We start from the raw sequence: 26,847 nt of genomic DNA, 5'->3' as shown, positions 1-26,847 counted from the left end.
AACTCCCCTCCCTTCCCTCCCCCCTTCCTTGGAAAGGTCCTTTCTTGCCACAAGCCACAAGTACGTAATCGTTCTCTCGATACTTGCCACTTAATTGTTGGCCATAAATTTTGATTTGCCCCATTGTTCGCGCTCAGCATTCGCTCCACCCGCCATTGTATTGTTCTATATCTTGCTGACATTTTATGGATTTTATTGTCAAACTTTACGATGCGATGCGATCCGATGCGATGCGATGCGTCCCCCAGCGCCAATTATTATCGACTGGCAACGTAACGTGGGTGGTTGCTGCTGGCTGGTGGTTGAGTTGAGCTGTAAGCCAAAGTGATTTTGTGGCTGTGTTGCGGTGCAACTTGGTCCTGCTTGCATTTCAATCGCTTCGCCCGGCCAGAAGCAATCAAACTGCTTGGGCTAAACTAATTTAAGTTCAACTTCCTCTGCACTCTGCTCGCTCCTCCCTCCGAATCCACATCTACTTCCGATTCCACTTCCGACGGCGACCCTCTTTGGTGACCCAGACGTGTCTTCGGCTGCAGCTGAGGTCAGCGGAGCCATTTGCCAAAAAGTTGAAGCCGCCTCAGCGTCGCCAACTGGCCTTGCGTATCAATATCGGATGGCATGCGCCCCCCTCCGCTCCCTTCCGCTTTGTCCCTTCGAAGTCCTTCGATTTGGACACCCTGAAGTCCCTGCAATCCAGTGGCAGGCGAAGAAAATTCGCTGGAACATTACCCCATAGTTAGGTAAAATCATTTGACTTCAACTTTATTGGTAGAACAAACAGAGTGCTCATTCATTAATCTTCCAACCCCAAAGAAACATGTTCTTCTCTGCGGGGTGACACTTAAACTCAAATTAGCGATGCAACTTTCATCACATCTCCCAGGTGAAACGATGCATTTTCGGGCAGTTTCCAGTGGCAGCGAGGCTGTCTCCTTCGCTTCACGGGGCTTTTAGCGTGAAATGTGCGCGGCACGTGCAACATGTGCGGCACGAGGGTCAAGAGGTTACTGGGAGCAGCTGCATCCTTGTGCGGTCGCCATTAGGACCAAACACACACACACACACACACATTCGCACACATTCGCACAGGGATGTGCGGACACGCAGGCATCATTAGCATGGAGTGCCAGAGAGAGCGCCAGGACTCGGCTTCGCTTCTTTGATAATGTGCGACCGCCGCCACGCCCATAACTAATTATGACAGAGGGCCAGGAGCTTGCAGCGGTGGCATGGTGGCATGGAGGCAAGGAGGCATGGTGTAGTGGTGTAGTGCTGGCATGGATCCCTTCTGGCCAATGTCCATTAGCCCCGCTGACCGCCGTTGAGTACGTGCATTGTATTCATTACACAAATGCCCCGTCCCTCTGATGCGAGGACAACCTGTGTTCGCTGTGTTCACTGTGTTCACCGTGTTCGTCCGTGGGAATTCTTAATTTCCGCCACTGGCTTAAGCCCTGAAAAGGTGGCAATCAAATAATCTCATCGTTTTAAACGCGACCCTTTTGCTGTGAAATCGGTTTGAAATTGAAGCTCAGTTCGTTGAATAACATTTCAATGTTTTTAGGCCATTTCTAATATCTCCCTGTAGATGAGTAGTGAAAGTGGTATTCAATTACCCTCTGATGCCATAGAACCAATTTAGTTGATCGCCGCCATCGCTGAGGAGAAATGGTTTCTTGTCAGAGCCAATTTATCTCAAGTTTTTCACTTTCACTTTTTGGCATTTTCTCCTTTTAAATGTTTGCTTTTCATGTTTCATCTGTCTCATTCTCGCCTTCGTTGTTCGTTGTTCGTTATTCGTTATTTACCATTCAGCACTCTCGAATTCGAATTCTCGACCCGCCATGCCAATTTGGCATGCTCAGTCATCTTATTCGGCTTTTGCTTTCGGGGCTCTCGCCTTTGTTTGCGGCTCTTTTAATTTGTTGCGATTTCTGCACGCTTGCATGCGTTCCCATTCCGCCCACTGGCTGACCCGCCACGCCCCCTTAATGGAACCGCCTCCTTTCCGCTGGCCGACTTTACGCTCGACTTAATTTGTTTACTGTTGGTTCGGGGCCCATTGCTGTTGCCAAATCAAAAATAATGCGCGAGTGCCTGCCACCCATACACCACCCACCACCCACTGCACAGGGCGGCACACCTGACTAGGGGTGAATGAAAATATATATAATACTAGGTAGGTGGGTGACTTGGTCTCAAGTAAAAGTACCTCTCGCACGAAGTATCGGTCCGACTGATACGGGATGGATATATTTTCCAGGCTTTTTATTCTCAGTAAGGCAAAAACTCAGTACAAAATATCGATACGTATATTACATTTTGCATACAAAAATGCAGCCTGCTCAAATATTTATATATCGTTCATACTCTTGTTTTTTTTTTTGACATCCCTAACGGAATGAAATGAATGCGCCAGGGTCGATGTGGCTGGCTGCTACTGCTGTCGCATATTTGTGCTGCTGCAGTATTTAACCAGGCGGAGGGAGAGTGGGCGTGGACCGGGCCACGCCCCTTTCGGTGCCGCCCCCATTTCGAGGGCGGCCTTTTGTGCCGTCTGGCCTGTTCACGTTCACATTTGTTTTTATGACACGGCCGCGGCGGCGGACCCAACCGAGCTGAACTGAATCCAAACTGGATCCAAACCGACCTCTGACCCCCGACCCCCGACCCCCGACCTCTGACCCTCGACCTGCATACGCTCCAATCTCCTTTCCCTTTCGCCTCCTAATGAATTGCCCTTTTTGTGGCAGCTTTTCATCCCTGCCACCACCCCCACGGATATTTTGTTTGTCTGTGTGCCTGTGTGGGTGTATAGTATGTGTGTGTGTGTGTGTGTGTGTTGTTTCATCTTTGTTTTATTTTTTTTTTCGGCCAGACCATTGTTCGCCGCATTTTATCTTTAATTGTGCGTTAATAGCGTAAACATTCCTGCCATTTTGCGCGTGTGTTCTCGATCCTTAATTGCTCTATCGAAAGAAAGAGTCCTTGGCGCTCATTTGGCCGTGCATTAAGTCAGCTCGAGGATTCATTCCCCTTGGCTGGCAACTTGGCCTTGTGCAAGTTTTTCGTGATTTTCGAGTTTTTCTTCTTGTTTTTCTTCGCTGTTTTTTCTCGGCCCAGGCCCGAAACCCAAAGTGCACCGACGAGGCTTTTAGGCGACAAGTGGCGAAAAGGAAGAGTGAATCGCGCTGGCTTCGCGGGGCTTGGGGGAAACATCTGGCTATCCAGAACAGCCAACAGACAACAGCCGATTGAGTTCCATTTAATGTAGAGCGCTAAAAGCGAAGAAATATTAAAAAGTCCAACATTACATTGGGTTCAAGTGCTTTACTTTTATTTGAAGTCTCATGATTTTTAATGTCTTCAAAATGCGTATTGTACTTTCTCCGTTTAATGAATTCTTTTTCTGTTTTATCAAAAAAAAACACAATAGCAATTTGAGCGAGTGTTTAGTTAACTCAAACTCTGCTCCTTTTCTATTCTCATATTTACCTCATTGTCTTCAAAGACTTTTCTGCATTTGGGTGATCAACCTAAAAATACTGAAGGGAAATGCTAGTTTCATACGATGCATGGCATAAAACTAGCATTTTACAATGCAACATTCACATACGCGTCCTTGTTTGGCCAAAAGCATTTAGATGGAGTGTTATGAGCTGACTGCCAACTGTCAATTCTGGCCATTCGCTGTATTTTGGTGGCTCGGAACCTGGAGGAAGGGGGAGCCGAGCCAACGAACCCCAAACTTGCACCCTCTTAGCCCGAGAACCAAAACCGAGAGCATACCAAACGGGACCGACAAGCGGCAGCCGCAGGAGGCATGTGGGTGGTTCATGGTGGGTGGTTCATGGTGGGTGGTTCATGGTGGGTGGTTCATGGTGGGTGGTTCATGGTGGGTGGTTCATGGTGGGTGGTTCATAGTGGGTGGTTCATAGTGGGTGGCTGGCAACCAAGTTGACAAGCACTTGAGTGCGCATTAGAGGCGGCTGCTAGTTGTTATCCACCACGCCACGCCCCCTTTCGCTCGACTTGTTTCGCCTTCAATCAGCGCAGAAAAGTAGGCAACGACCCCCTTCCTCCTCCCGCGAATCCTTGTCCTTGTTCTCGCTTGCCTTTTCCTTGGTTATTCACTTAACTTAGACACGGACGCGACTCCATTCCGGCGGCCTTTACGTGGTTCGAGCGCGTCTCCATCCTGGTCATCCTGCTCAACTGCATCACCCTCGGAATGTACCAGCCCTGCGTGGACGACGCCTGTGTCACGAACCGCTGCAAGATCCTCCAGGTGAGTCCTCTCAACCAAAATGCCTGTTACCTATTGCGAATACGAGTATTGTATTTATAAGAAAGACTTAAGTGCTTCGCCAGACCTTCGCTGCAAGTTAATTTTTATAGATGGGAGTACTTATTGTTATACTAAACCAATTTACAGAACAAAATAGCGGAAACAACAGATTGTAATGTGAATGTGAAGTGCTTGATAATTGTTTTTCAAAAACAGCACCCATCAAATGGACTTTTCCATTCCAACGTGCGAGTACGAGGATTGCTGTCCCAGCAGGGTGTTTATAATTGACATAATTATGAATCCATCCCAGGGGCCTTAGGTTAATTTGATAGAAGAAACGATGTTGCGAAAAGTGTGGGCGTGGGCAGGACTCGTTTCCCCGCTGGATATCCCAGCTCCCCAGCTCCCCAGGTGGGCCTGTCAGCATCGGTGTCGCATTAAATGCCATTTATTTAAGCAATTTTTTGGCTCACTTCCTGGCTGCCACTGCCACACACTGATGACACCCAGCGAAACCCAACGACACCCACTTCGGCTCATTAGGCGCCACCGCCACCACAGCAGTCCTTTCTCTTCCGTTCTTTTCTGTCCTGGAGGGGCGCCGCTGTTCAGTGGGGCAATTACAGAAGAGCATAGAGAACCAGGCCGGGCTCAACGTGTGAAAATGATTGTAAATGATATGTAAGTCGGGCGACATTTTCGGCCGCAGCCAAGTGTAAAGTAAGACGACAGCAGGGCCAGGACCCCCGCCCCGAAAAGCCAGTGACAGGATATTTGCAAGGACAACGAGGAGTTTCGACTGAAGGTGGATGAAAATGGGCATGGGAGTGAGGCTGAGGATGGAGATGGGGATGGGAATGGGAATGGGGATGGGAATGGGAATGGGGATGGACAAGGCAAGACAAGAGAAGGCATCGCCAAATTGGCACACAGCACAAAGTCTAAATGACAACGACAGCCGCAGTCACCGACTGGTGACATAAGTGGGCGGTGGTAAACCGCCCCCGCTTCCACCCCAACAACCACCCCAACCACCGCCAACCATTCGCAACCTTCGAAAACCCAAATTACTTGACACAAGACGTTGCACGGGCCACAAGAAAAAGATGACGATGAGGACGAGGACGAGGGCGAGGACGAAACCCAAACCGAAAACGAGGCGAATGACGATGATGATGATGATGATGTCGCCAAGGCAAACTCATTTCGTGTTCATGTGTGCGACGCATGGTGGGCTGGAGTGTCCTTGCAAGCCATGTCCTTCCCCCCTCCCCGCCACCAAGCAAGAGGGCTTGCTAATTTTAATTTGATCAAGTCTCGTTAGTTCGTTAGGTCATTAATCGAATGGGATTTGAGGTGCGGAGGAGCTGTTTCCCCTAAAAAAGAAACAGAGATCTCATGGATGGCAATCCTCTCTCTTCCAGATCTTCGACGACATCATCTTCGCCTTCTTCGCCTTGGAGATGACCATCAAAATGGTGGCCATGGGCATGTGCGGCAAGAACACTTACCTGGCGGACTCGTGGAATCGCCTGGACTTCTTCATCGTCCTCGCCGGCCTGCTGGAGTACGTTATGCATGTGGAGAACCTCAACCTGACTGCCATTCGAACGATTCGCGTGCTACGTCCCCTGCGGGCCATCAACCGAATACCGAGTGAGTCGAACAGATCAAGGATCCTAACCCCTAACCTAACCCCATCGAAATCCTAACCTGCCTTCCCTTTTCGATTCGATCTATCAGGCATGCGGATACTGGTGATGCTCCTGCTGGACACCCTGCCCATGCTGGGCAACGTCCTGCTGCTCTGCTTCTTCGTGTTCTTCATCTTCGGGATCATCGGAGTGCAGCTGTGGGAGGGGATCCTGCACCAGCGCTGCAGCCTGGACCCTCCCACCGGCGTGATCTATCCCATCACGTAAGTAGCGCCACATGAGCTGACAACTGAGAACACTGAGAACTGAGAACTGAGATCTGAGAACTGCTCTACTTGAAAGGCCTCAGTGAAAGTCAGTGAAAGTCAGTGAAAGTCGTATGGGAATGCGAGTACCATATAGGCGCCTCTGTCTGCCGACGCCTCCGGGTATCATACATAATCGTACATACCTAGGCACATACCATACCATACATATACGTACTCCTAGCCATATATGTATGCTGTACATATATACTATATATATATATTATATATTTTGTATTCGTATCGTGTACTTCGATCCGATTGCCTTTTGTTGCTTTAAGTGTTACGTTTTCGTTTTCGTTTTCGATTTGTTTTTGTTTTTGGTTCGGTTTTGGGTTTTGTTGTCTTTTAACCACGCCATCTAAAACCCAAAGCCCAAAGCCCAAAGTCCAAAGTCCAGACTGTGAGCTGGGTCTTCCACAACTGCCTGGCTGCTGCTACTCTCCCAATCCCCCGCTGTTGGCTTTTTTGGTTTCATGGCTTAGCTTTTTTTTAGTTTTTGTTTAGCCTTAGCCTTAGCCTTAGCCTCAAGACACGAGCACAGTCCGCACTACAAAAAACCAAGCCATAAACGTCTCACTGAAGCTGCATCAGTGTCTCGGCAATTTGCATACGAAACCCAGAAATCCAGAAGGCCGTCTTTTTTTTTGATGAAGTCCGCTTCCTAGAGCCTCCAGCCCGCTGCCTGTGCCAGTTTGTGGCACCCCAAGCGGCAGTCTTGTGGTCGCGTCATCAGGAGCAAGTCAAAAGGAAACCGCACCTTGGTTTCTAGCTTCCCAGCTAGAGAAGAATTTACTGAAATTAACGAATGATTTTATTTAACTGCATTTCCAAGTCAATTTTGAGGCAAGAAAAAGATACAATTTATATTATACATACAATTACCAAACATGAGACCACGTTTTTCGAGACCTCTCAAGTCCTCTTGCATGTTTGTTTTGGTGCCACTGTGCCACTTTCTCGTCGGCAGCTTACAAAAGATTTTAAACTTGGTCAAAACAATCATTTATCATTGGCATTGTGTTTGCGTCTGTGTTTGTGCCGCGGCGGCTCTATAACGTCACCCACAGAACAGAAAGGACACGCGTGCTCCCTCACCCCCACACGCACACACACTCTCGCACACAGACACACCGCACACCGCACACCGAGTCAAAGAGGAGGACTCACAAACACACACACACATAGACAGCGCAGCCCTTTAAAGTAGGCAATGGAATTTTTGGGTCGCTTGCTCAAGAAACTTTATTTTTCTTCGGCTTTGTTTTCCTCAGTTTTTGTTTGATGTTTGCTCTCGAACCGTTTGCTGTACAAACCGTTTGCTGATGCATACATCCGTTTATAGACTACTCGCAAATGAATTGGTTTTTGCCGCTGATCTCAGCTTTGCACAATTTTTGTATATACTTATGTGCAGCTGGCAATGCATAGTCAATTCACTTGACTTTGCAAGTAGTTTGTTAAGCCGCTAAAGAAAACTCAGGAGTAAAAAAATGTACTCAAAAGATTTATTTTAAGTGCAGGTTTTTAGCCTATATTATTTTGATAATGGTACTTGTATCGAAGCTTTTTCCGCAGCTCCCTTTTTGAGTTGGAATCTTTTTGGTTTTATAAGATTTTTTGTTTTGAGAAACTTTATTCGCACCTGCAGGAAGTATACCATACAATCAAGATCAACGTTTCTGTGATATTGTAAGCCCTCGAAGTCATGCTGTATATACACTAACACCCATACACACACACACACACACACAGTACACACCCACAAACTCACACTCAGATCCACGGAAAAGCCTGTGAGAATGGCAAACAGAGTATAGATATATATATGCATATATGTTCCTTTCCAGTTTTTCGTTTCTTCGATTTCGATTCTATTAAGTTGTGACGAAAGAACAATTGAAACCAAAACAGAACAAGAGAACAAATTATATCCGAATTGGCAGCCATGCAAATCAAAAGTCCAAAATCTGACACCCTTCTAATCTTTGTTATGTTTTCGAGTTTTACGTTTTTCCTAGACAAAACAAACTAAAAAAAAAAAAACAAACAAATAAATATCAAATACAAATACCAACAAAAGCAGATAATATGAAACAAAACAAAAATCATACCGGGAACAAATTTTTTGTTTACAGGGGACTACCTGAAGTGTACAGAGTTCGAGTCCGTGTTAACTCGTAAGATAAAATTATTTACTTCCCCCCTTAACTTAACCCACACTCTGACACACTCCTATGCGAACACACACACACACACTCCTACGTATACACAGTGCGACACACCAACAGAAGAGCCCCCAGTGGACACGACAAACAGACTCTAATAGCCGTCTGTCTACTAGCTAGCTACTACAACTAGATTCTGTCTATGAATACTATACTGTTATCAATGTAACTCTCCACCACTGCCTCTACCATAAGTATCTCTAACTATCCACCCAGTCTTCGCCAGCGCTAGCCTGCAAAGTCCCGAATCCTTGCCCCTACTTTCCCTCTACTACTCGCCTACTTTCTCTTCTTTGAGTCCAGTATCCTATCTGATCATTGGGCTTTGCTATATATTTCCCTAGCTACAGCTCGTTATCTAAATGTATCCTTAACCAACAACCCGGGCGCCTTGGCCACTGCTGCACTCTTGTGTCGCGGGTTCCACTGAAATCTCTTGAGAATATAAAACACTTACATAAATTCCCAACGAATGATAAAGTCTAATAAAAGTAAATTCCGGAGAGGTGTTCTCTACAGATTTGTGTGGCTCCAAAGAAAATGCAGTGGCCATGGCGCTTTGAACGGACAACCAAAGGAATAGAAGTTCCTGCTCCGTTCAATAACCTAATTCTTTCTCTGTCACACACACACAGTACTCTATTTAGCCGTCACGCTCCCCCACACGTTTGTTAGTCGACATACACCCTATTAGTAGATGTGCATATCTATATACTTGTATCAGTAAATATACTTGGCCATATACGATTATACAAAATACGATTCGTTTTACTCTTACGTCTAACCAGCTAACGCTCTATCTGTCTAAGTAAAAGTTGAAGATATATGAATATATATACATATATATACGAAATACCAAGCTATACTAAATATAAACTAAACTTAACTAAACTAAACTAAACCCGACAACTACTCAGCAATCTGTTTCTGTTCTCTTTATCCCCGCCCGAAAACACCATATGTAATCTCCCTAGTTCCCAGCCTACACAACTGTACCGAGAGCAAAAGCCCCTAGTTCCCAGCCTACACAACTGTACCGAAAGCAAAAGTCCCTAGTTAGCCCGTTTAAAGCCACCTAGTTTAACCCCATCGTATACATTTTTAGCCTAGCCTAAACTCCTTAATGTACGCTCCTTTTCTGTGTCTAGAGTTGTTGATGTGGCACCACTTGAATCCGATCTCAATTGTTAAGTAAACCACACTCACACTTATGTGAATATAACCACTCGTACATATATGGTATATAGAGAAAATGCGTCAAAGAGCTGCACTCCGATCTGTATCCTCCACCCAACTGTTTTGTTTGCGTTGCGTTTGCCAAATTTTGGGTTTCGTTTTGCAGTGTTCTGCTTTTGTTTTCATTATTGTTTGAGGTTCTGCCCACAAATGAATGACATGTTTCGGGAAAACCCCTGGAAAAGGGAAGCAACAACAACAAAGGCACACAAACAACCGAAATAACAAGCATACCAATTAGCAACAGTATACTCGTATATACGAGTATACCTTTCCCCGAGTACCCTTTCTCCTTTTATTCGGTTATAGCATCTAACTAAAGGGATATATGATCCTGTCTTACACATCGATTCTTTTGTCGGGTAATTTGGATCAAGTTAATAAAGCTTACTTGTAACCAATCAACTTTAATGGTTATTTCATCAATACAAATATTTTCCGAAAATTATAATATTTTTTGCCCTTTTTATTATAATAACATATTTTAGGATACATCATTTTCACTCGTTTATAATATAATATATATATTGCAACCACTTTACACCTGATACTCAATAGATGGATTCTTATAGCGAGTGCTGGGTGTAACACAGTCTACAACTTCGACTGTTACATCTCTCTATTTTTACAACATTTTTCTCTGCTTGCTCACCAAGTTAAACAACATTTTGGGGTCCACAAACACACACACACACTCCAAAAACACAGACAAACACACTTAAAGTACAGTACAATGGAGCACAGAGCAATTCAGTATTTAGTAGTGTAGAGCGGAATACACTCACACACACACACACAGCAACAGACAAGAAACGCACACTGGCACACTTTCTCCGCACTCACTTACACACACACACACTGTCGCGCTGTCTGTGTGCGCCTATGTATGTGTATCTCTTGTAAGCTGAACTCTTTTTACAGGAAAAATCATCAGTTTCTATTGCAAAGGTATTTAAAGCTGCCCCTGCTGCATTCGCCCCTCTCGCAATGTCCTACTCACACATACACATACACATACACATACACACATACAGGCCAAGTACTACGATTAAATACATAGACGCATATGAACATGAACAACTCCATAAAGTTTTGCATACGTTGGAGCGTGCGAATTGTTGCGAACTGTGCGAAGGGATGGGCGATACAAAAAGTAGGGAAAGCAGGCGCGGAATTTTTCAAAATTCACTGCGGTGCCGCTTGCCCCTCGTCCTCAAATGTCATTGCCGTGCTTGCACGTGCATATTAAACACATTTTATTGTCACACGCACACAGCGACACTCTGGAACAGACACACACACACACACACGCACACAAATAAAAACAGGCTTAACGGTTGACACTTGGTTGAGGCAGACATTTTTTGAAGTCGTGAGTTTCCGGCGCGGTGGCCATTTTGTGGCAACATTGCGCGTTTAATTTAAATTGCTTTGCCGTTTTCATTTCCTTTTTTATGGGTGTGTGGTCCTCCTCCTTCTGCTTTTTGCAATACTCTACTTCTTTTTCCTTTCTCCTCGTTTTTTGTTCCGACCGACCCTCCACGTTCCCACGTTCCCTAGCTTTTGTGCTTTTGCTTTTTAGTTAGCGCCTTGTGGCTCGCATATGTCTCTCTCACTCTTCCACTCTTCCGGTACAGTTGTGTGCTTCTGTACTTGTGCTCAGTGTGACCAGCTTCTGCTATACTTCACTCTTTCTCGCTATCCTGCTTACTGTGTGTAAGGGAACTGCAACTTCAACTCGTCTTTCAATTCGCTGCTCGCTACTCGCTACTCGCTACTCGCTCTAGCTTCTCGCTCTTGCTAGTTGCTCTTGCTACTTGCTCGTGCTTCTAGCCTTAGCTTCTAGCCCTTGCTTCTAGTTTTTTCTTCTAGCTCTTGCTCTCGCCAATCACCATCGCTGTCTTTCTCGCTCGCTCACGTGCTCACATCTTTATCTGTCTCTCTTTTGCATTGGTCAACCGTGTCTCACTCTGTTCAGTTCTGTTAAGCTCATTTATTTTGCCTCACGTAAACTCGAATTGGCATCGTCTATCTCACTCTAATTAGTTGAATGTTCTCGCGGGTCAACCACGAAGCTCAGCACCACCCAAAATTGATTTATCAATATCATTTATGTGCTTTATTTCAAAACATCTCTCTACGTTAAACTCGATGTAAATGTTTTCGAAACGCATTTAACATACAGATTACTTATATGGAACTACGATTACGGATTATGATTATTAATTGTTCTCTTTGTGCTCTTTCTTTATCTCTCTCACTCTCTCACTCCTTCCCCTTCTTTCTAAATATCTCTCTGTCTCCCTCGTTTCGTGGTGTGAACTTCTCTTTCGTACACTTTGTTTCTTTGTGTGCTGGATGTTCTTCCGATTTTAACTGACAATCGCATCCCATGACTCTCCTAATTCTCTGTACACATCGCACCCCTAGCCTGTCGCAGTACTACGAGTTCTCCAAGGATCAGGACTACATCTGCTCCACGCCCAACGATTCGGGTATGCATCTCTGCGGCAACTTTCCACCGTACCGCATCGGTTCGCTGGTCTGCAATGGTAAGTTCGCCGTACCCATCTCCATCTGCATATCCATCCCCATTCCCAGTCAACGTCAATTACATTAACTTTAAAGCTAAATGAAGTGCAAATTGCGCTGTAATCAAATTTGATGGCATTTTTAATTGCCCTCTTGCTGTCGCTTAATGACAGCCAGAGCCACCGAAGCAATCACAATTACAAACAATACATTTTCCGCCTTCCCGTTTTCCCGTCTTCCCGTCTTCCCGTCTTTTCACTTTTCATCTCTCCATCCCGCAATCCGCAATCTGCAGAGGAGGCCAAGCTGTTCGACTTCAACGAGCCGACGAACACGTCCTGCGTCAATTGGAACCAGTACTATACCACCTGTAAGCAGAGCGGGGAGAATCCCTTTCAGGGAACCATTTCCTTCGACAACATCGGAATGGCCTGGGTGGCCATATTCCTGGTGAGTACCGCCCCTGCAATGGGAAACTATCACAGATAAAGTACGAAGATATATAAATATATATAAATCTTTATATATATATATATAAAGATTTTGGATTATTTATTTATTAACGCTTAGAAGATCCTTTATGTAAAAAGAATTCAAACAACATTACTTTTTCTCCCTGTGTACCCATTCAATAGTCCAGTGGGTTCACCAAATAGCAACAGGCGAAGGGCAGCGATGGAAACGAAAAATGTTGAATGCTAATTCGGTGTCAACTTCTGCCGGGAGTAAAACTCTCAGCTCTGCTTTCCCTAAACTAACAAAACAAACGCCACCAATTTGCATCCCGATTCGTCGGACGCGGACAGGAAAAGTGATAGTGTGATGGGGATAGTGATAGCGATAGTGATAGTGATGGTGATGGGGATAGACCCCCATCAGGCGTCGAAACTGATGCTTCAACTGACGGCTGCCGAACCCCCAATACGTCCTTCGGGGCAGACCTTAATTGATATGCCAATTACATGGCGCCCACCGCAAGCAAATCTATTGATATGCAGGTCAAACGATGTAATTAAGCCCAAATCAAGTGCACATTAGGCCATGAAACCAATAACGGGCTTAAAACGGCGGTTTAAGCGTCGGGGAGTCTATTTCAGTGCCCACAGGGACCCTAATCTGTTTTGCATTTAAACGCATCTGGCTGAAGAGGCTTTAAACAATAATGTTTTAGTAGTTAAATACATTCAACCTGAGCCAACCGTGATTAGTGCCTAGCTTAATGGATGGGTTATTGATACTCGGCACTGGAAATGCTCTTAAAACAGTTAAAACCCTTCAATAGGTAATTTTATTTAGGTTGCTTCAATGCTCAGAAAGAGTAAACAGAAAGCATGAGCACTTTTCGCGCTTCTCGGCTCAAGGGCACACATTACGCATACGTGCCGTGGTCCCAGCACCGCAGAACCAGAAGGCGAACCTAATTGCTGTGCCCACAACCCCTTTTCCTCTCACTTTTCGGCCAACAATGGCCGGGCGTGAACAATAAAACACCAGCTATCAGCCTCGACTTGTTTCTGTTTTTTTTTTTTTTTGGTTTTTTTTGGTTTTTTTGCATACACTCGTACATTTATATTCCTGCGGAGAGCGCACGCTAATTATGGTGAAATATTTGTTGGATTTGCAGGTCATCTCGCTGGAGGGCTGGACGGACATAATGTATTACGTGCAGGATGCGCACAGCTTTTGGGATTGGATATACTTTGTGCTGCTGATTGTGGTGAGTGTTGTTGGGCGAGGATTTCAGTGGGCTCACTGAGTGGGTTAGCGGGTCAGGGGTCAGGGGTGAGAGGTGAGAGGCCTCTCGCTTTGATCACGAATTGAATATTTAATTTCTAGACGGCTTAAAGGGACTCAATCCAATTGAGCCAAAGTTGCGCCTGGCAGCCCGGTTTTCAGGGGCTTATTGTTGCCCGAAAGTATGCTAAAGCAATTTGGCAATGCAAATAAGTAAATTACTTTTAAACTATGGCATGACCACACACGCGCATCAGATTCTGTGTTCAGGTGTTCAGCTGTTCAGCTGTTCAGGTGGCCATCGAGCGAAAGGAGCAAAGTTTGTCTACAAAAAAGGCCATGAATTTCATGAAGTTGGCAACATGTTGCCACGCAGACAGCAGACCCATCCACCCATCCACTTTCCCTTCTCCCTTTTTCATTTCCCACTGCATTTGCATTTGCCACTTTCACATTTTCCGCCCGGCGACTGTCCACTTTCGCCAGTGCCATCTTCGAGTGGACTCCAGTCTGTTGTGCTGTCATTTGCATGGCAGGATTTGTGCTCAGGTGTCCTTGGACTAATTAAAAGCCTTAATGGCTCACAGACACACAAACACGCACACATATGTACCTACGTAGACAGCGCCACAAACACAAATGTAGATGCAGACACACATGGGCAAATTTAATTATTTATGTTTGAAGTTTGCTCAACCTTTCTCTTCCCCGCAGTCTCCATATATAGTCCATGTTTGCCTTTGTCGCTGTTCATGTTGTGCGCAAAATGATTTTGCTCTTGTTGCCAACAATTTTTGGTATGCAAATAGTACAAGTCCCCTCCAAAGTTCACTCCGAACACAGCTCCCTCCTCCATTTGCAATTGGGCGCTCGCCACGGAGGGAAATTGCTTCTTTCTGTTTTATGCACTTTCTGCCTCGCCACGACATTCGAATTTGAAGCGCTTGCTTTGTTTTGAAATATGGATTCCAGCTTAAACTTTGCCAGTATTTCGGTTTTAAGTCGTAAAAGGAAGAGGTACCAAGTAAGAGGTGAAGTTGTGAAAGTAAGCTCTCCTAAATGGGCATTCTAGTGGGCTTATACCTATTATATTATATATACAAAGTGATCGGCAGATGACCAGCGGACGCCTGGCGATCCCCCAGCTAATTGAATTTAAGTGGCTGGCGGGAGAGGTCCTCCCCGAGGATCCATCAGGAGCAGTCGGCGTGTGTGTGTGTGTGGGTGTATGTGTGCAGGAGCATAAACAAAGGCAGGGGAAAACTTTTAGTTTGCATTTGTCGCCGGCAGCAATGAAAACGAAAACTTTTGAACGGAAATGCGAAAAGTTTTTCCAGCAACTATACGTACGTATAGTGCCACCTGCTGGCGCGCACGCACCTTTTTCTTTTATACTTAATATATCAGCATTATATCCATTGAATGCTGTTTTATTACAGATTTCAAAGGGGTGTGTGCTCTGTGAACCTACAAATATTTTCATTTCACTTAAATGTGCGCCTTCCCATTGCAGATTGGCTCGTTCTTCATGATCAACCTGTGCCTGGTCGTCATCGCCACGCAGTTCTCGGAGACGAAGAAGCGGGAAATGGAGCGGATGCGCCAGGAGCGGGCCAGGTACACCTCCACCTCGACCTTGGCCAGCAGCACAAACAACTCGGAGCCGGCCACCTGCTACGCGGAGATCGTCAAATACATCGCCCACTTGTGGCGCCGCTTCAAGAGACGAATGTTAAAGAAGTACAGATTATATAAGTATGCTGCTTGTACCTTTTGATTTCGTTCAATTATGTCTTCCGTTCGTTACTTTGGTTTCCGGTTTTCCTTTTCCGGTTTCCGATTTCCGATTTCCGATTTCCGTTCCCCCTCCATGTCTCTCCACGTCTCCCTGTCTGTCTCTCTCGATCTGAGTCTACCCCCTCTCTCTTTAATTTTACCCACCTCTCGACCGCGAACCGAATCGAGGCGAAAAGAAAAGCTTTTCAAAACCGTAGGCTTAGACACTGGCCAACTTGATTGATTAACTAACCCGTTAAAGCGAGTAATTAGCGTACAAATCTCTCGGCAAAACCTCGAGCAGCAAACAAGGACCTTGCCCCAATCACCCAAGATTCTCTCAAAATCTCAAAAAATGGAATACAATGATTCCTAATACTCCGGATACTCTTTATTATTATCAAAGAGCCCTGGTCTTGAGTTCAATTTTTGTCTTTCCTTTTTTCAATATATTTTTTTAAATTTAGTTTTGAGTATTTTTTTAAGGTGTGTTTTTTGTTTACCTAATAATATCTATTCTTTATATTTTTTTTTTGTTGATCATGATTGTATTATTTTTTTTATATCGTTTTATTCATTTATTTTTTTGTATTTGAGATACAACTTTCAACCCTATTTTTTAAATTGCTTGGTTTTTTGTTTAAGCATCTGCTCGAGTGTATCGCAACTTGTTATAGACTTTAGTATACAAAGTACTAAGCTTGATTCAGCAGCGAATTTAGTCGCAGGGCATGAATGTGTATAGCTAATTATTTCAGGATACAATATATTCCCAAATGCATCGTACCTTGGTTAAAGTAATTAAAGCCCTTATGTTGCACTGGAATTTGAAATGTTAGGCCATCAGTTGGCAGCAATCAGTTACCATTTCGATTTGTATTTGCAATTTGCAAGCTGAAACCAATTGCCGGAGTATCTGAGCTTCAAGAACAATGAACTGCTGTATTTGCATTCAAATACGAAGCTTCCCACTGGGTTCAAAAAGAACCCTCGCCAAGCATAGACTCCTCCAAGGGGGGAAACTAAGATCTAACGATGTAGTATTCCGCCCCAGAGCAGCTAATTAAGAGCTCCCTTTGATGACCCGGCTGTGCAACCACAAACCCACCCACCTACCCACCTCCGTGCCTCACTCCATACGTATGAATTGCCGCCATTCAATGATTCCACACTTAGAACAGAGTACAGAGTACAGAGCTAAGCGAATGGCACTGAATCCGCAGATGGGACTCGTGTTAATTTGGATCATTTGCATTTTTGTACTGTCGTTGTCCTGAGTTCATTTGATTGAATTATGTAATTGCGATTGTTGTCTGTCTAATGGCTAAGCACACACACACATGCGACATGGCACTGACACTAATGAGAGTGCACGTACAAATGGAAACCCCAACTACCCAACCACCCAAACCACCCATCCCTCATCCCCCCGCTGCACGTGCAACGAAACCACCCACTCCCCCGTACCTCCGTACCACCTGCCCCACCAGAAAACAGAGAACAGAAAACAGAGAACACGGTGTTTTGTGTACAGACATGAGTGTGTGAACCGCGCGGACTGCCAGTTGAACTTGTCGCTAATCGAAACATTTATTCCATTCCGCCCCCGCCCCACCCACTCCATTCACCGCAAACCACTGTGGTGCAGGTACCAGAGGCAGCAGCGCAAGGAGGGTCTCCTGCCCAACGCCGACAATCTGACCTTCTCGCCGTCGCGGATCAAGTGCCACCATCCGAAGTGCCCCAAGTACAGTAATCGCAAGCCGTCCAGCATTCAGGATCAGATGATTACCGTCATGGTGCCGCTCAATTCGGCCAGCAACAACAATAACAATAACAACAACAACAGCAACAGCAGCAACCACAACGGCAGTGGGAACAACCACAACGGTGGTGGCAACAACAACGCCCCCAGCTGCACCACAGTGGCTCTGGTCAATGGAATAAACGGCAGTGCTGCCAGTGTGACCATGTCCTCGGCGCACCACCAGCAGCATCAGTTGCTGCAACAGCAGCAGCAGCAGCAACATCAGCAGCAGCAGCAGCAGCAGCAACACTCCTCCTCCGACAACACTGAACAATCGCTGGCCGCAGATGGGATTCCCCGGAGCTCCTCGCTAAAGAAGTCCACCGCCCACCATCAACTGAAGCCGGAGGGGCGTGGCGCCGAGCAGAAAACGATTCTGCTCAAGTTCCCGCAGCAGATGATCGACTCCGAGCAGCTAATCGTGAGTATCCACTGCACACTTCCCTGGCGATCAGCGCAGTCCACAAAATTGAACACCCAAATCGATTCGAAAACGAAACAGTAAAGATCAAAAAACGCTACAGAAACAGAATAAATATCTTTCCAAATTGCCATCAAAAAAGAGCCAGCCAACAAAAACAGACAGCATTTCAAAACAGCAGCCACAAACGAAAATAATAATAATAACTACGTACTATATATAATAATAATCTCTCATATCTGTTACAAACCTTGCTAATAGCTGCAGTTGGGAAATTTAGGCAAGGTACTGATCCATAAATACGTTAAATAAATAATGTGTGTAAATAGCCGGCAGATTAATAGCGCACCGAAACCAAATCTCAGTGTTCTACGAAAATAAAAGTAGAAAGGGGCTAGTTTTGAACTCTGACAATGGCACTTAACCTGCGAACAAATATCGCCGAATAAGCGTTCACTAAAAACAAATGGGTAATTTGAAAAACACTTGCAATTTGTAGATAGAGGCGATATGTTTGCAAATTAAGTGCAGTTGGAGCTTTTTGTTTCGCGTTTAAAGGCACAAAGCGAATCGATTGTCCCATTGATAAATCTGAAGCCATTGTTCGAGTCCATTGTGCCACCATAAAGTCCATTAATTATTTATATCATTTTGTTTTGTTTGCCTATGTAAATGCCATTTGAAGGGTAGACAAAGGCTCGAACCGTGCATATGTCCCCATTATTCCAATAATAAATGCCAGGTGGGTTCGAAAAAGCCGGGCAGCGATTGAAGTGGGTAACACGAGTAGGGGATATTGGAAACCCAATAAAATTACGAGCATTGGCAAACCTGGTGGGAAAAGTATGCATTCAGTATTAATGAAGATGTAAATTGGTTTCCAGAACATTAATCAGGTTGAAATTGAAGGAATGCATCTGTAGGACGACCCATGTATAATATTATTCCTGAACCCTATATATATTATAGATATATATTGTATCGTTACTGGAGTTGGATTGTAGTTTGTTTTAGACCCCCAGTTGAGCGTTGTGTTGCATTACATTCCCCCAAAACTTGCCGAGCTTTCCCTCTGGTTATCGTACTCCCTCTAAAACCACCTCTTCTTTTTGCACCACCACACACCCGCAGAGCCACCCGTGCACCTCGGGCTTCCTCAGTCCGCCCACCTCGGCCAGCCGGCGGCCGTCGGTGATGTTCAACGAGTACGTGCTCCTGCACACGCCCCCCGCCCTCTCCGCTGACCCCGCGGCGGCGGGCTCCAACTCCGCGGCGGCGACCACAGTGGCCACCGTTGCGGGAACCGTTGCTGCTGCAGCTGCAGCGGCGAGTGCCAGCGGCGGCGGCAACAACATCAGCGGTTCCGGCCTCAACAACCACCAGAGCAGTGCCGCCAGTGGGGCAGGTGGGGCAGCAGCCGGGGGAGGAGCCACTGAGAAAAGCAACATTTTCTCCACGGAGAAAATGACCCAGGCCGGCGATGGCAGCATCTGGCAGGTGAGTAGCCGACTAGCCTTCGCTGTTTGCCTTCAGTCAACTCAACTGGTTTCCCTCATCCCGAAAGGTTAACCTGCCGCAGACCATCGGCACCATCGCCAATCCCTATGCCGATTGCTCGGAACTGGGTATACACGACGCGATGACTTGTCAAGAGCTCTTAGCATTCTCAGTGGCCTTTTCAGCGGCCCTGCCGACGGGCCAGAGTACGCTAGAGTCCTTCTACACATCGCTGGCCCGCTGCGATCCCCACACCGCCGAGGCGCTGCGGGCCCACCACAACAAGCCGCGCTCCTTGGCGGCGGCGGCGGCGGGTCAGGGCCAAACGCCGCCAAACGGCACCGAAGGAGCCACCGTGGTGGTGGCCTCGACGGCCGGCGATCCCGGCCAGCAGCTCGAGCCCACGACGGTGTCGGCCGTTGTGGGCGGGCCCGACGATACCCACGCGGCGAACCACCGTCGCAAGGAGCACCACCAGCAGCAGCAGTCGCACGGGCCGCACCACCACCACAATAACAACAACACGACGAGCCACAGCCGGAACTACCGGAGCTCCCGGCAGGCGCAGGGCAACTCGCGTGCGGCTCGGGAGGCGCGTGCCCCCACCGGGAACTACATGGAGGACTACGCCTGCTGCTACGATCTCTACCAGAACGCCCTGTCGCCGCTGGACGAGCGGCCCAGGCAGAGATCGCCGTCGACCCGCTGCCTGATCGCCGTCTACCGCTGCCTGTCGCGCGTCTGCAGCTGGGTGCGCCGCTACATAAGGCGGCTGGTGGAGCACAAGTACTTCCAGCAGGGCATCCTGCTGGCCATCCTGATCAACACCCTGTCCATGGGCATCGAGTACCACAACCAGCCGCCCGAGCTGACCGCCATTGTGGAGACGAGCAACGTCGTCTTCTCGGGCATCTTCGCCGTCGAGATGCTGCTCAAGGTGATTGCCGAGGGACCGTTCCGTTACATAGCGAACGGGTTTAATGTCTTCGATGGCATTATCGTGATCCTCAGGTGAGTGCCAACTGGTTACTGGAGGGCGAGTGCCTACTTAATGGTCCACTGGTCGAATACGTGATTCTTGCAAGCACATTGCGTATACGCCTCGTGGGCCACTCAACTGTTTAAATGAGCTTTATTAAAGGATTAAAGTTCCCTGTCTGGAGTTCGAGAAACTCTATAACTTTTCTTCTACTAAATGATCCACTGGTCGTATACGTGATTTTTGCAAGCACCTTGCGTATACGCCTCGTGGGCCACTTTGCTGTTTTAATAGGGTTTTTTTAAAGGGGCCAATCCTGTCTTTCAAAGTTCCCTGTCTAAAATTCTGCAAGTGCCTTCTTAATGGTCCACCGGTCGTATACGTGATTTTTTACAAGCACATTGCGCATACGCCTCGTGGGCCACTTTGCTATTTAAATAAGCTTTTTAAAAGGATTAAAGTTGCCTGTCTCGAGTTCGAGAAACTCTTTACTTTTCTTCTACTTTCTCCGCAAACCAGTGACAGAGCGAGTGCCTACTAAATGATCCACTGGTCGTATACGTGATTGTTGCAAGCACATTGCGTATACGCCTCGTGGGCCACTTTGCTGTTTTAATAGGCTTTTTTTTTTAAGGGGCCAATCCTGTCTTTCAAAGTTCCCTGTCTGAAGTTCCGCAAACTCTTTAACTTTCCGTATACTTTCTCCGCAAACCAGTGCCATTGAGATCTGCCAGACGTTCATGGGCAACGGTACGGGGGGCGGTGGCTCCGGTCTGTCCGTGCTTCGGACCTTCCGGCTGCTCCGCATCCTCAAGCTGGTCCGCTTCATGCCCAACCTGCGCCGACAACTGTTCGTGATGCTTCGCACCATGGACAACGTGGCCGTCTTCTTCTCCCTGCTTGTCTTGTTCATCTTCATTTTCAGGTGAGTTCGATTGCCAGCTACTCACCACAACTTACACACATACACACACACATACACATACACATACACAAACACAGACAAATGGGCACGAGAACACACAAACAGACGCAAAAACACAATTAAAGAAGACACAAACACCCACAGACACACACATACACACACTTACAAAACAAAAAATGCGGAGATAACAAAATTAATTATGAAAAAGAAAGAATCCAATATAATCTACAATCGATAGCCAAACAGTTATCGAACGCGCCCCACAAACAACAACCAATGTAATGAAAAAGAGTGATTAACCCAAAAACCAGAGCCACAGAAACAGAAACAGTTCAGTTTCGTTAGCCCATAGCAGTCGTCTTATGTCTAACAGTTCTTAGCGCCTCACTAGCTGCTTTCCCATAGACGAACGTCCCAAAACTAACCCACCCAACCAACCAACACCCCCGCCCAGCCACCAACCCATCGTTCTCGAAAATCCATCTCCCTTGACATCAGAACATTACAATTTCCTAACTAATCAGCGATATAAGATCAAGAATACATTGAAAATTATCTTAAAAGCCTCTTGTTGCTAAGCAACATTTAAAAACAATCCAGTAAACCAGATATTCTGTCAAATCAATACAGGGTAAAAAGCAAGTCTTAATGACTTTATCTCAAGTCCAAAGGACCTTTATGAGCTTTACCGATCATCCTAATAAGTGCAGTGATTTGAATAATACTTTCTCTTCTCGCCTTTCACTTCGAGTCACATGAGTTCTTAAGATCAAACAGCTTTCTATCCTTTTCCACATCATAACAATACAAAAAATGACACGTATCTCTTGAACTCCCGCCTCTCCAAGTCCCGCCTTCATTTATGCCCTTCTCCGCCACGATCGTTTCAATTGCGTACCACTTGAGTATTGCCTATATGAGTAAAGATTTGCCTTTATGTCTTTCCCAGCGATCTCTTAACGATTTCTCTATCTCTCTCTCTCTCTCTCTCTATCTAACACCACTTATTTTTAAGTTCTATATCTTGGTATATTTCTCACTTACTGTCTCTGAGTAAAATTTGAAAATTATGGAAGAATCGTAGTTAGATGACGTTACAATTTGTGTAACTTTTTAAGCAATCGATCTCGTATCCGTACCAGCAAGAACTGTACCCGTATCACTTAAATATATCTCTATCGCTATATCTTTCCCAATCCTGTTCACCCCACTTTACGTCTCTTTCTACAGTCCCCAAAGTGCCGTTAGATGTCGTACACTTTGAGTCCTCGCTCGTTTACTTTGCATTACTCTAACACACACACACACACACACGCATACGCCTCCTAAATACTTAGCATTGACAAAATTTCTCCCTCGCTCTCTAAAATGCTGTTTCTACTACACTTTCACTCGGATCACTCGATTTCAAGCACCGACCATGTCGATGCCTTTCCTTATGAAGTTTTTTGGAACATGTTCTTCACTCAAATTTCTTTCAATTTTCATTACCTCGTTTCGAATACACCACACTCACACAGCTCTTTCCAACACTGTCACTATCTATTGCTTTCTCTTTTTCTCTCTCTCTTGGACACGCAATCATTTGAAACTCATTTGGTTAAACACACTAAAAATACAGCTATATAAGTCACAGAAACAATTAGTTAGCTTAGTTAGTTAGCCAAAAACGCTTTATTCCGTTTCAAATTAACTAAGTGTGTATCCTAGCTTATTTTAGCGTTAACCAACACAAACACACCCACACAGACACACACACACTCACACACAGAAAGCTCGGCTTGGTTTGATGCATTTGCCAGACGACTTAAAAATGCGGGCCTGTAAGCTTTGCTGCTCAGAGCTTTTCACACGGACATGGCACACGCACAATCACGCTCAAGATTACACTCGACAAAAAGTATTTGGAAAATAAACTTAAAAATACTTTAAAAGATCGTACGCTTACTTATTGTGTAGTTGCAGTCGCTACAGTTTGATACATACCTATATATACCCGTACTCTCTCTATTTCTATAAATATCTTTATATGAATAATCGTAATTGATATACTCGTATAACTATGATTAACCAGTATAACACACAGAACGACAACAGAAAAAAGAAAAGAACAACAAACACATTAGCAAGCCTAGATGCTAACCTAAACGTAACCAAGTTTGTGTAGTTAGAATAGCAAAACACAACAGCCACTCGAAACATCGGACCACTATCGACATACATAACTTAACATACTATATATGTACTATATATTAACAAGCGAATAATGAAACGAATGAACTGTAAATCAAGCTATACACAAAAAAGCAGCCAGCGTCGCCACCGATAAACAACCTCGATAAATGCCCCGAATAAACTCAAAAGAAAAAACTAAAATAATGCAGAAACTGAAAACAGACAATCAAAACCCGCCAGCAAACCAAAAACACACACCAAAGAACCAATTTTCCCAATTAACCGCAAGGCTTTAGCTTGTCCAAGTTCCTTTCGAGCAAGCTGTAACTTTGTTTCCTTTGTATTCTGTTTCGAGGTCCGATTTTAATTGAAAAGGCAAGCCTTGAAGCTCTGTTTCTCACCTCCTCCCTTTTTTCGAGTGCTTTCTTGTCTTAGCTTTCGTTTGCCGCTCATTTCACTTACAATGACACTTACTAGGATCCCTTTCTCCCTTGCTCTCTATCTTTGTATCTCTATCATTCACCCACACTCTGTCTCTTTCTTTCTTAACTATCTCTCTCTCTCTCTCTTTATATATATATATATTGTCTCTCTCTTTTCTCTCTTTGACACACCGTACACAACTTAAAAAACATACTAAAAACAATCCAATAAAAATCAAATAATATGAAAACCGAAAATAAAATAAACCTAAAAAACTGTATGCTAAACACAACCCAAAAAATATCCCCCAAAAACCAACAAAACACAAAAATATATAAGAATATATATTAAAAAATTATCAAAAACGAAAAACAATCAAACAAAAAATATATATATATATATCATATTATATATCAACAAAACCAAACCATCACTTTAGTATACTCGGCATGAATCTGTTCGGATGTAAATTCTGCGAGAAAATTAACGGAGAGATGATTTGCGATCGTAAGAATTTCGACAGCCTGCTCTGGGCGCTCGTCACAGTGTTCCAGGTAGACCCATTGCTATCAGCATTATACCATACGTAAACCTATATATGTATATATCTATACTACTACTACTACTCCTAATGTTACGCCATAATCTGCTACTGATATGATTACGATAACCTAACTGTTCATGAAACCGAAAAAAACGAGAAAACCCAAAGAGACACATTACTAATCCTGCAGAGAAATACGTTGAGCATTAAGCTTTTTTCGTTTCTCCCTTTCTTTCGATTTCGATATGGATAAAGATTTGTGTTTTTGTTTTCATTTCCGTTTCCGTTTCCGTTTCCGTTGCAATTCGATAAGCCGTTTCATTTCCGTTTCAATCGATAACTGTTGTGACGTTCTATCGTTCTCTCACTCTCGGTCTATGTCTCTGCCTCTGTCTGTCTGTTTAACCATATGTTTTTAAAGTGGGCGCGAGTGATTTGAATCCTGAAAATCAAAAATTCACTCGCACTCGCAATAAGCTTCTTTTTGTATAATTTTTTTGTTTTATGCTTTCAATTGCCAAACTCGAGATTGACTAGCTAGCTAGACATCTTGTTCGCTCGCACTAATTTGTGGTGTGTCCTTGATTAAGTGTGGTATTTAGTTTCAGACCTGGTTTAATCTTCAGTTACTTCGATTTCTAATTCAATTAATTATACCATTGCGATTACGATTTTTGATTTGCCGTGCATGTGTTGAACGTTGCGATTACCGTTAGCTAACCGTTAGTGTTAGAAATACCGTTGCCGGTGGCGATTTCATTACCGTTACGAGTTCCATAGCAAGCAGCGCGCATCCGCATGTCGTTTGGAGTATTCGAATATAGGAATGTCCATAAGCCATATGCTCAAAAATTCCTTGTATGTGTGTATGTATTTGTGTGATGTACATTGATGCACCAGGTAAGCATTTCTGTTCGAGTTCGTTGCGCTTCTAGCATGCCACAAATGTATGTAAATATAACCGACTAGAACTGAAATTGCATCCAGCATCTTAAACACTTCGCATTCACCTATCGAAAAGAGACATACACATTATATGTACACTTATCTCTTTCTCTCTGTCCCGGTCAGTCTCGCTCGTTCTCTTCTTTATGTACTATATATAAGCTTCGATTTTTGTCTTACACCTTGCTCTATGTCCTACGTCTAAGTATATTAACCTATTTTAGACTCTAAGTTGTATAGATCTCCACCAAAAAACCCTCTGAAAGGAGAACTCTCTCTGTCTCTGTCTCTCCCACTGTCTCGCACACAGACATAGCCACACATATACGTACACAAGCATCCCCTACCAGTCTCCCAATGTGATTTGTAATCGAAGTCCCCCCAGTTTCAGGCACACATACCTAACAAACGTACATGCAAAACACGTATATTATCCCGTGTAATTAGTAGAGGTTTCGACGAGTTCAATACTATTTGTCATTTCCCAGGTTTCAAGACCAATTGTAAAATAAAACAGAAAATATCCTTTTGCCGTATACTACTTATTGCACAGCACACTTTATTAGGAGGTATATGTAAATATGCAAGCTAATAATAATCGGGACCAGATTAAGTTCTACCCGACAACCACTGTGTATATAGACAGACAGAACTTGCCAATGAAAAGGTAGTAAAGAATAGAAAAGACCAGGAAAGCAGAAGAGCAGAATGCGCATTTAATGAGAAGTCTCGACTCTCTATCCGTTTATTCTTCCCCAAAAAAACCACAAGTAACCCAATGACACCCAACCTAAATATATATATATATATATTTGTAGAGGGACTTCTAGATGAACCTACTACCCGTTTATATCCCTAGACATAAGAATCACAACTATATAATATAATCATATTTATATGAACCCAGCCTTCTCTCTATATCTATGAACCAGTTTATATAGCCATTAATGAACTATAATAACATACACACATCTAAGACTCTATAAATAAATACATATGTATACGGTATATATAAAGCATATATATAAACCTGCAGCATACTCGGCATGTATCTGTTTGGCGGTAAGTTTTGTAAATTTTTGGACGAATCCGGACTCGAACGCGAGTGCACGTGTCCCGAAATAATCAGCCGGCATCCGCAATGCGAGTGCGATCGCAAACACTTCAACAACATTTTATGGGCCACAGTCACAGTATTCCAAGTAAGAACAATAATACAGCAATAAACTACCCATAACCTATCTACCAACCTACCTACCAACCACTTACCCACTTACCCACCCACCTTACCCACGTCCCCATCCTTCCGCCATCCGAAACCACAGTCAACCTTAAACCCCCCCGAAACCCCACTTTGAACAACAGCCACAGCAA

The 26,847-nt window shown here is 44.7% G+C and overlaps 1 protein-coding gene across 1 annotated transcript in view; it reads left to right on the top strand.

Moving 5' to 3' along the window:
- Positions 1–26,847, top strand: part of LOC108096997 — an 84,326-nt gene that overhangs the window by 42,083 nt on the left and 15,396 nt on the right. Inside the window, 14 exon segments of the mRNA XM_043207577.1 lie at positions 4,177–4,288; positions 5,716–5,947; positions 6,035–6,209; positions 8,390–8,431; positions 12,146–12,267; positions 12,543–12,697; positions 13,872–13,964; positions 15,495–15,736; positions 17,406–17,985; positions 18,247–18,270; positions 19,117–19,482; positions 19,550–20,493; positions 21,177–21,386; positions 26,510–26,675. Of these exon segments, the coding sequence (XP_043063512.1) occupies positions 4,177–4,288; positions 5,716–5,947; positions 6,035–6,209; positions 8,390–8,431; positions 12,146–12,267; positions 12,543–12,697; positions 13,872–13,964; positions 15,495–15,736; positions 17,406–17,985; positions 18,247–18,270; positions 19,117–19,482; positions 19,550–20,493; positions 21,177–21,386; positions 26,510–26,675 (3,463 nt within the window).

This window comes from Drosophila ficusphila, unplaced genomic scaffold (genome assembly GCF_018152265.1).
Source record: "Drosophila ficusphila isolate 14025-0441.05 unplaced genomic scaffold, ASM1815226v1 contig_198, whole genome shotgun sequence".
NCBI lineage: Eukaryota > Metazoa > Arthropoda > Insecta > Diptera > Drosophilidae > Drosophila > Drosophila ficusphila.
Note: the sequence above shows the minus strand (reverse complement) of the source record. Positions and strands in the feature narration are given on the sequence as shown.